Here is a 13,149-nt window from a genome sequence, read left to right as displayed (position 1 = left end):
TCAAATACCAGTCAAACCCTGTTTCAGCTCCACATGAAATTACCAGACAATTAAAAGGCAGCAAAAGACTGACGAAAATATTTCAAATGCCCCAAGTTTGCCTCATTCAAAAAGATCAGCTAAAGGGCTTTCAGTGCGTGCTGTTCAGTTTACTCTTTTGATTGCTTTACCACTATGTAAATCAATTTGTTAATGTTCCTTACAAAATGCATGAGCCAGTTATACTGACAAACACACAAAGCTCATTCGTAATTAGCAGTTAATTAGTAAGAAGGAACAGATGCTGTTAGAGTTTCAGCAGGCGAACAGGTTCTGTAAACAATGCTTATAAATCTAAATGAATTTATTAACTGCAATGCAACTGTCACCGCTTTGCTGGCAACCATACAAATATGGTGGAATCCCCAAAACATCTTTACTACATATTAATAATCATCGTGTCAACCCAAGTCTAGCAGGCAGTCTCACTTGCTAACTGTCATAAGCTTTCTACTTAATCTTCTTATGTCACTTCTCCAGCCTAATTTCCCATGCCCTCAGAGGAAGAGCTCCAGTCTCCCAAGTTAGCCCAGATGCACAAAGACTCACATCCATATCACAGCAGCTCCTTGAAATAAGGGAAATGTTTGTCTTGCACCAATACCCATGAACTGAAAGCGGGAAAGACTACAAACAGCTTGGAAAGCACGTCTTGCTCAAGAGGAGTTTGTGGTAACCTTCTTTATAACGACTATTGCTCAACAAGATGCCACAAATACTAAGGCATGAGCAGATCTGATCCATTAAAAATAACTAAAGGTCAATTATTTTGATATATTGATATAAATATCTAGATATTGATAGGACAAGGGTGAATGGTTTTAAGCAGGAAGAAGGGAGACTGAGATGAGCTCTTCAGCAGAAGTTCTTCCCTGTGAGGGTGCCGAGGCGCTGGCACAGGGTGCTCAGAGAAGCTGTGGCTGCCCCATCCCTGGCAGTGTTCAAGGCCAGGTTGGACACAGGGGCTTGGAGCACCCTGCTCTAGTGGAAGGTGTCCCTGCCTGTGGCAGGGGTTGGAACTGGAGGAGCTTGAAGGTCCCTTCCAACCCATACCAGTCTCAGACTCTGTAATTTCCACTCTCATTATAAAATGATTTCCTCGATAAGACACTGAGTGATGCCACAGGTTTTTTGTTTTTTTTTTAATTATCTGGGCAGATGTAGATGGCTCAAATAGAAATATAGCCTCTTGTAAGCATCTGCTAGATGCAACTATTAAAGATGTATCTAGACACAAGCACCTTGAGTTAAAGGCTTTTGGCCAGGGGCCAGTTCTTAGGCTAAGTGTAACAGTGAAGATACCTTTGTGACCTCATTGCTGTCAATCTCTGCATGTCGCACTGAGATGCCACCTTGATGTATTGCATCATCTCAGCACTGGAAAAGTATAATAAATTTGTTAAAATCATATTATGGCTTTCTCTTTATTGATGTTCTCTTTTATCCCTACATTGCTCTTGATCATTGCCTCCTGTACCCCAAAGTATTCTGACACTTCTTCAATATGTTCTGTACTTGATTTCAATGTGGTCTCCAGGATTTGCAACACTCCAGCACATAGAACAGCGTGGGAACACTCCATGTGTATTAAGTTCTTCAAAGCTTCACAGGAGAGGCTGCTTGGTTTGCTTCCTGCAGGCTCCAGTCCTCCAGCTTCTCTGGGCACCCTGTGCCAACACCTCAGCCCTCTCATAGGGAAGAGCTTCTGCCTAAGAGCTCATCTCAGTCTCCCCTGTTCTGGCAGGTTAAAGCCATTCCCCTTGTCCCGTCCCTACAGGCCCTTGTCCAAAGCCCCTCTCCAGGTTTCCTGTAGCCCCTTCAGTCACTGGAAGGCTGCTCAGAGAGGTATAAATTCAAGTAAGCTTCCTGAAACTGCAAAAAGCCAATTAAATCCAGGAACTTTTTAATGCCGTTTTATTCCAAATACTTAAAGACTACTGCTTTTCTTGGGATGGCATCCGAATATAATCACAGAAAAACCACACAAAACCAACTTCCACAGTCAAATGAAACATTATTCCAGGCAGGCACATGGAGCTATTGCCATTCCTCTGATGTAAGGGCACATTTGATCTAATTGGAAAAAATATTTCAAGTGCACTGGGAATAGTCACTGTTAACTGAATGCAACAACGAAACAGGAAAAAAGAGCATGCAGACCCCAGGGAATTACCAAATCAATTAACAACTAATTCAGGAACTAATTTCTGTATTGCCTCTTAGCACAAAACTGCATCTTTAATTTCTCCTGCAATAAGCATCACCATGATAGTCCTAACACACTCTGACGCTTCAAATGAGTTTACAAGTATCTCTTTTTGATTGGCTATATAACATTATTTCTTCACAGTTCAGTGCAACCACAGCCAAGTGCTCTGGAATATTTAATTATACTGGTAGCTACCAGTTAACAATTTACAGAAGCACAGTGAGTACAAAACATTTTATAACTAGTAATCAGCTAATTAAAACCACAGCAAAATATGTATGTTCTGACTGTAAACACTTGCAGAGGAATTACACAGAAGATTTCAGCACTAAGAGTATTTGGCTAAAAACCCTACCCTTGTGTTTGTACAAGCAGATCTGGATACTGATTACTGTGATTAGGCAGAAGTGTGACAGCGGAAATTACACCTTACACTAGATAGAGATAAATAAAAGCTATGTCATCTGCCCGTTCCTGTAAATCACATCATTCCTCAGTTTTGGAAAGCCACTCTCTGGAGACACCAACACTGGCTTGCAAACAACTATCTTGAAGCCCACATGACCAAAGTAGAAGCATTCTGGTGAATGCTTTGGTGTGGAAGATAGAGCAGAAGCAGCACCACAGTGCTTTGGGCCTCTTTGTCAGTAAACCTTCCCCAGGCACCTTGCACTAGAGCAGGTTATTCCAAGCCCCATCTAACCTGGCCCTGAACACTGCCAGGGACACGGCAGCCACAACTGCTCTGGGCAACCTCTGCCCAGAAGCCATAGGATAAGCCCTCAGCAATGGGTCACAGAGCCTACTGATGTACGAGTTGTAGCACCGTGTGTCCGTCCTGCTCTTCCTGTACCATCCGTTTTCACCCAGTCAATTCAGATGAATTAAGCAACAATAGATGCTACGATGGTTGCCTATTTGTTCTCTTTTTGTAGACTCAAACATTTATATTCAGGAAACCTGCTGCAAAAAGCATGTGTTGTTTATGATGATGGTGGGTCTCAGCTCTGACACTTGCCTGAAGCATTCCAGGGCTCTTCTGCTAGTGAGGATGACTGAGGACAGCACTTTGACTGACTAAACGTGGCAGACAATCACTTCTCAAAACCCATTTCCAAGACAGTGCCATACTTGCTGTAGCGCTCTAACAGCTGTACAGACAGCCCTGGGTATCTTAGGGGAAAATACATTTCGGGTAGGATGTTCCTTCTGGTTCAACGGGAAGGACCAAGATAACCTAGCATTGTGTGTCATTCCACAAAGAAATGTGTAACCAGCACTGCACACAAACACCCAGCTGGAGTTAAGGATTAACAAAACACAAGAAGGTTAGGAAGGAAAACAGCACTGGTCAAGCAGAGGCAGGACTGACCTGCACAGGTAAAGAACTGAAGAGAAGGAAGCTGAGCGGCACAGAGCACTAGGCACACAGGTCAGACAGATAATGGAGCAAAGCCCATTAAAATCCACCTTAAGCTTTAAAACCCCTCTTTTGGAAATGGATCAATGAAGACTGATAGTTACAGTCCCAACTATTTAGGCTAAAAGTTTGCAACAAGACAACTTGGAGAGGGACTTTTTACAAGGGCATGTAGTGACACGACAAGGGGAAAGGATTTAAGCTGACAAAGGGAAGATTTAGATTAGATGTTAGGAATAAATCCTTCAGTATGAGGGTGCTGAGGCGCTGGCACAGGGTGCCCAGAGAAGCTGTGGCTGCCCCATCCCTGGCAGTGTTCAAGGCCAGGTTGGACACAGGGGCTTGGAGCAACATGCTCTAGTGGAAGGTGTCCCTGCCTGTGGGTCCTTTAAGGGACCTTTAAGGTCCCATTCAACTCAAACCGTTCTAGGATCCCATGAGCCTATGAGCTCTGGAAATGTAGTGATCAGAACTAAGGGAAGAAGTGCAAATGAACAGTCTAAACTTGTATGTTCTGACAGAAGGAAGGGAAATGGTCAGTACCAGAAGATCCTGCCTCACCTCACAGCTCTTCTCCTCGCCCTCCACAGCACAGACTGCCACTGCTCAGGCTGCAAGCGGCTGCTGCTTGAGTTTTCTAGCAAAGCCTCTCCCAGACAAATATACCAGGAGTGACTGCTAAGACCAAGTCTAATAAAAGCAAAGTTTGATATAAACTACACTGAAATCCTTTCTGGTTTCAGGGCCATGCAGCTATTGGCAATCTCAGAGCATGCAGGGGAGAGTAGGTTGGGAAAAAAAACAGTGAGAAATAAAGCAATTCCCAGTTTCCCAGAGATTCCTTCCACAGAGCAGTGCACAGTCAATGTATAAAGAGTTCACTAGCAAAAAACCTTAATGAAATAAAAAGTTTGGATTCTGCCTTTCTGAAGGACATCTTCAAAAGAGCCTAAAAAAAGATTTTCCCCTGAATTTTGGACAAATTGCTTCAGTTATTCTTCTAAGGCTGGAGCACTTGGGAAAGGATGGAAAATTGACAATACGGTAGTTGGCTTGGAACACAAAAAGTTAAGTAAAGCCTAAGTAAGACATTCCATTTTCTCCATTAACACAACCCTTTGCACACGGAGAAAGGCGATGGATTTTGAAGTTCACCTTTGCAAGTCATGGATGCCAAGTTTTTCACTAAGCCATCAGCGTAACATTAACCAGAACGTTTCTCTTCAATCCAGTTTGCTGTTCCTAAAGGATGCAGGAATTTGGGGCCTCAAGAGGTGCAGCACCTCTCGGGGTAAGCCAAGGAGGGCAGAGGCAACCTGACACAATGTATTTTGACCAGTTATTGGTAAAGGAAGAGTCAAGGTTAGAGAGTTGGGCTATATCATCATATGAGCATCTGTGATGGAGTGCAAATGGCAAATAGAAGAGGGTCTGAAAGCTGAAAGTCAAGGCCGGCTCTTACGTATTTATTTACACTCTAATGGGGGGAGGATGGGGAGAGGAGAGGAGAAGAAAATAAATAATAAAAGAAAGAGCACACAGCTGCCACCCCAACCCCAGACCTCCCATCTGCCACCCACGATTTGCATGTCACCTTCTCCAGGCTCATTTGTACTTCATTAACTGCCATTGACTTAACAAGATTTATGCAAATGACACCATAGGAGCTCACTAACTCCCACTGCAATCAAGTGATTATGTATGTACAATTCTCCACAGCAATGAAAAATTAATACATGACAAGCCCCCTCACCGCTGAGCCGAGCTTCTTGCTTTTATTTTTCTTGTTGTGCTTTTCTTCATTTGAATATGCCCTACTGATACAGCTTTGGCAAGAGTGCAGCAAGCAAAGTCATCTTCCCCAACTGCTACAACCCCTGGCCTCAACTGTGAAACCACGTCACCCTAAACCCTACAGCCTAATCCATGCTGCAAAATGCACACTCAGGCTATCGGGAGCAAGTCTTCCTGGTCAGGGGAAGTGGTTTTGAACAGAGGATACTCCAAACAGAGTGAGCCACTCATCCAAAGTTGGCTTTAAGTGGTATTAGCAATGCTAAAGGAGACAGCTTCAGGAGTTTCAGTTTAAGCACCTCTTTCTCAGACATACAGAACTTTCTGTTGATTTTAACATTGGGCTAACACTGCTCCAGACATTTTCTGTCTTTATTTGATCAGGAGAAGGTATTTAAATAGCAAGTGAGATTTCTTTTTCTTTGATTATGGCATTTGTAGACCTCAGAGGATGCTAAAAGCACTGTCAGCCTACAAGAAACCTGGAGAGGGGCTTTGGACAAGTGCCTACAGGTACAGGGCAAAGGGGAATGGCTTTAACCTGACAGAGGGGGGGACGGAGATGAACTCTTAGAAAGAAGCTGTTCCCTGTGAGGGTGCTGAGGCACTGGCACAGGGTGCCCAGAGAAGCTGTGGCTGCCCCATCCCTGGCAGTGCTCGAGGCCAGGTTGGACACAGGGGCTTGGAGCACCCTGCTCTAGTGGAAGGTGTCCCTGCCTGTGGCAGGGGTTGGAACTGGATGAGCTTGAAGGTCCTTTCCAACACAAACCATACTGTGATTCTGTGATTTCTGCAGTGTCAGAGTTCAGAGCTGAAAATAAGGCTGAACCGAAGCAATGGCTGTAGGGGGTTACGCATAAGCGTGAAGGTGAGTGCTGCTCCTTGGTAAAGCAACCCCCAGCTCCATTGCCAGACTACCCCAGCCATGCACAAAGATGTCACACAGCCCACCTAGCATGGTGGTCTCTTGAAAATAAGGAGAGATGGAATACTTCATTGGCACTGGCACACTAGCAACCTGCTCTAGTGGAAGGTGTTCCTTCTTGTGGCAGGGGTTGGAACTGGATGAGCTTTAAGGTCCCTTCCAACACAAACCAAGCTGGGGTTCTGTGATTTAAGGTGTGCTGATCCCACTGTGCACGCAGGTGTTTGTACCTCCCTGGATAACTGCCCTTCCCAAAATTCCACTCAACAGTATTTTGGCAGAAGTTAACAGTTGAATTTTGAAAACATTCCTGATTTTCCCTGCCTACATTTTGGGTTTCTACTGGGAGCAAGTTTTGTCAGAACAGTTTTATATGGCTTAGCCCAATAAAACCTATTTAGCACTGCAGTGAAAAGTGATTTTTATCATTTCAAAAAGACAGAAAGAATAAGAACATTAACTCTTTGACCAGATTGCTTTGCATTATGGATATAGCTCTGAAGGAGCAAGGTGTGTCCTTGGAAGGAAATACGCCATTTCACAGTTTTCCCTATTTCACAGCATCACAGAGTGGTTTGGGTTGCTATTTGCTGTTTCGTAATGACACGATTTTCAGCTTAGAACACAAAATCCACTGTATTTGAGCTTCAACCATCACTTACAGTTTGTTTGGGGTTTTTCTCAGGGGAGGTGAGACGAGGCAGTGTAAATCTGCTCAGAAGCTCAACCAACACAACTGAAGCACTTATCTACAAGCGTGAGCTTGGACTTCTGCCTTGCACCAGAAGCACTCCCTTGCCAGCAGCCCTTATGAAGTATTGCTGGCAAGCACATAGAGGGAGAATCCACAGAGAATAAAACAATGCACTGACACAGCAGAGAGTAAACAGGCCTCATCGCTCCATGCTTATGAAGATGTCCCAAAGACATAATAGAAGAGCGAGTACTCCAGTAGCACGGGGCAGGGCAGTGAAGTGACTTCCAGGCTAACAGGAGAACAAAGACTGGAAAACGTGCTGACAGAAAGATCAAAAGAAATTATCATTTAATGGTATCATGATGCTGGAGAGGGACTCTTCATCAGGGGGTGCAGTGATAGGACAAGGGGTGATAGGTTCAAACTGAAACAGGGGAAGTTCAAGTTGGAGATAAGGCAGAAGTTCTTCCCTGTGAGGGTGCTGAGGCGCTGGCACAGGGTGCCCAGGGCAGTGGTGGAGTCACCGTCCCTGGATGTATTTAAAAGAGGTGTAGATGTGCACTTATGGGGACAGTTTAGTGGTGGACTGGGCAAGTGTAGGTTTACAATTGGACTTGGTATCTTAAAGGTCTTTCCCAACCTGACAATTCTGTGATTCCCTGGCCATCTGTCACAGAGACATCTCAGGACGGAAGGAGCTTCTCACTGGAAGAAGGACAGCAACATGACATCCTACAATTTTTAGGTCAAAAAAGTTCCTTTTCACAGTTACTGCATAAAAGAGCGCATCCCAATCTCCCCTCTGGCAGGTTAAAGCCATTCCCCTTGTTCTGTCCCTGCAGGCCCTTGTCCAAAGCCCCTCTCCCGGTTTCTTGCAGCACCTTTAGGCACTGGGAGGGTGCTCTAAGGTCTCCCTGAAGACTATCCACAAAGCAGAAAACCTGTGAACTCCAAAATACTTTCTCTTGACGTACAAGCACCATGTGAAACACCACTGAGAGCAGCCATGCTCCAGCACTGTGTACCACGCACCCCCCCCTTCTAGCACGTACAAAGTCTTGACGAATAGGATGTATCTGCTGGCCTCAGACCTGCTCAAATATTTGCTGCTAATTCCTTGTAAATGACAAAATGCAATCACCATAATTGGGAATAATAACAAGAAGTCCACCAAGTAGGGGTTGCGGGGGGAATTCTTCAATACAGACATTCAAGAGACTGGAAGGGGTGTTTCATTACAGCGTGGAATAGTGCAATCACACTTAAAACGCTTCTCTTACAATGCTCTTCCACCAAGTGCATGTTTAATCAGATTAATTTCATACAACAGCATTTCAGAAAAGAACAGCATGGATGCCTTGAATAAATATTGACAAGTGTAATCCTCAGTTTTTCATTCTCAGCTGTGTTCACAGACACTTTTGTTTAATTACCATTACCCAAAAGAGTTCCAGCCGGTCTAACCCATCTCATACCATACAAAAGCTGGAGGAAAAAAAACTGTAGCCTTTTTTAAATGCCTGGAATCTCCTTCCCTGAACGCAGAGCCAAATACTGAGCTGCTCTGCTTTCAAACTGCTCTGCTCAATTGCAGTGTGTTTGATTAAAATTTGCCTACTAGAGATTCAGAGGCATGACAGCACTTCTGCTGCCTGATGGTCCCTAAAGGTCTTTTTAGCTGCCTTTAATAAGGAAAAATCACTGCAAACAGGTATCTCCCTCACCCCCCAAAAGAAATAAACCCCCAAAACACACAAACCCACCTCCAAATAGGAGGCCGAGGGCTATATGGTAAGATGGGAGCATGGACTGAAGCGGCAAGTGACCCTCTGAAGGGTAAGAAAGCCACCAAAAGAAACAGAAAACAACCACATGAGAAGAAAACAAGCTCCCGTGCCTCAGCACTTTTGCCATCTCCAGCAAAGTAACTCACATGAAAGTAAACCCTTGCAAACACTATTCCATAAGCTATTTGTGAAGCACCCTTTACAAATGCTTAGCGTGGTGTTTTAAACCCTGTGATTTCAGTGTAATCTGATTTGAGAAAGAAAATGATCTCATTCACCCCAATCCTTCACGTCACATGCTGGCATTGCTTTTGCCTTTCAAAGGAGTGTTCACAACTCCAATTTAGCATTGAGTTTCCGGGCTAATGAAAGTGCATCCAGGCTAGTAAACCAGACCAAAACAAATCCTTGAATTCAAGTCCTGTTGTGTAATGAGGAAGTTTAATTAAGGCCACACATTACAGCTGTAAACGTTCTCTTATATAATAAGGTCTAAATGAAACTGAACCTAATCAAAGTTACAATTCCTTCATTAGCAAATTACAAACAAGAGCGCACAGCTGACACACCGGCTCTGATTATCACAACTAATTGCCTCGTTGTTACAAACCAGCCTGAAACTGTGTTCAGATGTCCGTCTGCAGTAGCAAATTAGGGCCACATCAGGCTATTTCTGCGATCACAAGGGGCTCTTGTAGAGCGATCTGATTTACCCTGCCGACTGGCAGCACACGGCCCAATCAAAGCCCCCTCTACAAAGGCCGCTTTGAAGCCAGCACAGCCTAGAAACCCGCTCCATATGCAGGCCGGCAGACTGCACTTCATTAGGCCTGTTGTCACATTTTCCCTCTTCTTATTCTAATGATCCTATTTTAATACACATAGGAACCTCTCCTAATTGATGTCAAGTGAGTGACTTCCACATTCATCACCAGAGCACATCAAACAGATCTTGGCGCACGGGCCGGCATCAGAGTGTTTAAGACCCGAGGTGTGTCTCCAACTATGGAAAGCAGGGGGAAAAAAAATAAAGAGGAAATAAAAAAGAAGTATTTCGGCATTACCTGTTTAATTGGGATTGCGCGACCGCTTCCAATGCTATCTGTTCTGCTCTCCAGGACCTTCTTCTCTTTGTCTGGGTCACTCCCTTTCCGAGACTGTAGAGCAAAAAGAAAGTTTATGCTCCATTAAATGTAGCACTTTATAGAGAGCCCCCCCCCCCCCTTTTTTTTCCTTTAAGCAATTAAAACCAGAAGTAGTTTGACACATAAATACAGTCCCAAAGGTCATGAGTTAGAATCTACGGAAGTACGCAACCTTCCTAAAACCCCAATGCTGAAACCTGCCTGTCATGTCCAACCACGCGCTAGTTTGAAATGGCATTTGGGTTCAAGCAATTCTCACTGCCTGAAGATCCAGCGGATCAGAGGACGTGTTTCTGAAGTTTCCAATCATAGCTCCAACAGGAGAGAAGGTTCCAGCTTCTCATTCTCATTAAAAAGGGTGATACATACATGCATACATTTAACTTGCATCTATGTGGGGTTTAGAAATGTTATAGATGACTGAGCAATGTGATTTTACGATGCTGGTTTTGATTCTAGTGACTTTGATTTGTTATTTTTGTCTACTTTTGGATGCTTAGAAAGTTGGAATTGCAAGAAAAGGGAGTGACTGATGCTGACAAAAAGTTACCTGAACACAATGAAGAAAAATCAGCATGAGGAAAATGTAACCAGTGTTGAAAACTTGAATTGCCTCATCTTGCTGGGAATGTTAAGGTGTGATTCAGATTCCAGTCTGATATTGTGAAAGAATGCCCGAGCATAATGATTTTGACAGATTTATTTTATTACAAAAAGACCGGAGAGTCATCCTCCTTAATAACTGAACTGACAAGTGACAACTTCACTCCATTACTTTTCAATAGGAACATTACTCACGCAATATTGAAAATGGGAAAACATTTTCATGTGATTTTCAAATCAGAGATGATATATGAAAGTAATACATTTGTGGTGCCCAGTACCACAATGGGAAGTTAATGAAAACCAGGGAGACACAAGATCCCGCTTTTCATATTCAGTAGAAAGAGAGGTTTAAAAGGCACTGAAATCGGGAGAACAGTGAGGACTGGAAATAACTAACACTCGTTTCCATATTATACGAAGGAGTGGAAGGAAGAAAAAATCCCCAAAGCAGTTGCCTTTGGGCACGAGAGGAGGGAAGGGGAGGGCGAAAACCCATGAAGGAGGACTTTAAGAAGCACCATTCTAAGCAACACATTTACCCAGCAGGGATCCCGTGCTGCTTTCCCCGCTCCGCCGGGAACAGGCTCCTATCAGTAGTTACTATGGTTTGGGGCTATGGAATGACGTGCTGGGGAATTAAACAAAGAATAAATGAAAGAAAGCAAAACAAGTGGGAGGGGTGAAATCCACTGTTCAGGATAACTATTGTTCCTCGCCCTTCAAGCCACATTTCTGAATCTGAAAGTGCCACTTCCCAATAATACAAGGCAAAACAATGCTTCAATGGCGCAAAGCGCCCGTTAGTGACATCTTAAAGAAACTCACTGAAGGCACCAAATCCTTGGGAGGGAAGTTGTCAACCTGAATGTTTCTCTTTTACTATTTGGGTTTTTACAAGGAAGGATCCTGCCTCTGAAAAGCAGAATCAATATTCACACACTCTTCTTCATGTTTAGTTTTAAATCATCACATCTTCCATTCCATACTAGTACCTGCATCTGGGAAGAAGCCATTGCACACAGAAGGGAAATACCTATGTGCAAAACACCGTCAAATGCCAAAAGTAAAGAAATGTAGCAACTTCTGTTAGGCAGGTTCTATTCTAGCTGCCTGCAATCACAGAACACGTAACATTTTCAAGGGTAGAATCTTAGCTGGTTCCACTATTTACAAAGATAAAATGCGCACTTAAATAGAGATCTTTTATGCTTTTATACTTTTGGCACATACAATGCACCTTACATCCAATAGCATATAATAAAATAGACTGTAAACCATACTGGACAACATTTCCTAGGACTTCTTCTGATGTCAGTTTTATTTAAAACTTCATTCAAGCAAACAAGCCCAAAAAAATCCAAACACCTGCATGAACGTAATTTGTCTCATTTCCCCTTTGCACCAGAAGTCATACATAGACCGAAAACATAGAGCCTTACCCAATTTATGGCTGGGAAACAAGATTTAGTGTCAGAAGGATATAGAATCCAGTCCTGAGAGCCCCAGAGGTGAGGAAACTGATCTCTACCAGTGGAAACTGAGATTGAGTTTGTCTGAACTTCTAAGTCATGCTTATATTTCACACTGATGTAACACAGGTAACACTGAATATGGGAAAGGAGATGTGTTTAACTGTACCACAAGTTCATTCATCCCACACTGGATTGTTCACAGAGTTACAATCAGTTCTGTGCTGAAGTGGACCTCATGTACATCTCCCCTGTGCTATACACTATTATTTAGTTGTCCCTGTTACCACACTGCACTAAACAAAGGACATTCACCCTTCTGCTAATATACAATCTATTTTATCACCGAACTACAAAGTCAGCTATTGCATCAATAGCTTTACAGCACATATTGATATTCAAAGTCAGAAAGATCAGATATGGCGTTTAATGCACTTAAACATAAACATGCTGCAAATTCTCGAGCCTATTCCCACTCCAAAGCTGTAATCGATTTAAAAACAATCAGATCTGTTTTCTCCTTAAGCCAATTTTCTTCCAACACTAAAAGATCTTCATGTAGGAAACTAAAGCTATTACCTATGCTAGATCACAAGGGGTAATTTGCAATTAAACAGAAATAGATTTGCTTCTGGAAGTGATAAAGGCGTAAGTAACAGGCTAAGAAAGAAGCACAGCAAGAAACCCGGAGCTAAACACTAAAATATTTTGATGACACACTCTGTTAGTAGCTAGACAGAAAATGCTGGTCATCTCTTTATTCAATTAAAGCATTCCAGGTTAGAACTTGGCTGATACAGCATGAAAACCAGGGTACAGCAGGGTCACTGTTAAATACAACAGGATGTGGATTACAGGGCAAGGCATTACACGGCATTCAATATGCCCAGGTCTTAAAGACAGAACTAATTCTGAAGAGTCAAATTATTATTTTCTTTTTCCACAGGACTTGCATCTCCCCAATCTCCCCCTGGTTATGAGACATTAAGACAACGACCAACATCCTCCCACTGCAGTAAATTTGTTTCTCACTGTGCTATTAATTTTCAGAAAGCAGA

The 13,149-nt window shown here is 43.2% G+C and overlaps 1 protein-coding gene across 8 annotated transcripts in view; it reads right to left on the bottom strand.

Moving 5' to 3' along the window:
* AGAP1 (ArfGAP with GTPase domain, ankyrin repeat and PH domain 1) overlaps positions 1 to 13,149 on the bottom strand; it is a 320,437-nt gene that overhangs the window by 154,581 nt on the left and 152,707 nt on the right. For all 8 annotated transcript variants that reach the window (XM_057422254.1, XM_057422264.1, XM_057422272.1 and 5 more), the window contains one exon: positions 9,936 to 10,028. In XM_057422254.1, the coding sequence (XP_057278237.1) occupies positions 9,936 to 10,028 (93 nt within the window). The remainder of the gene's footprint in view (positions 1 to 9,935; positions 10,029 to 13,149) is intronic.

The sequence above is a fragment of the Pezoporus wallicus genome, unplaced genomic scaffold, assembly GCF_028554395.1.
Source record: "Pezoporus wallicus isolate ANWC-B61680 ecotype Strahan unplaced genomic scaffold, APGP_CSIRO_Pwel_v1 contig_3488, whole genome shotgun sequence".
Lineage (NCBI taxonomy): Eukaryota > Metazoa > Chordata > Aves > Psittaciformes > Psittacidae > Pezoporus > Pezoporus wallicus.
This window is presented reverse-complemented; position numbering and strand designations above follow the sequence as displayed.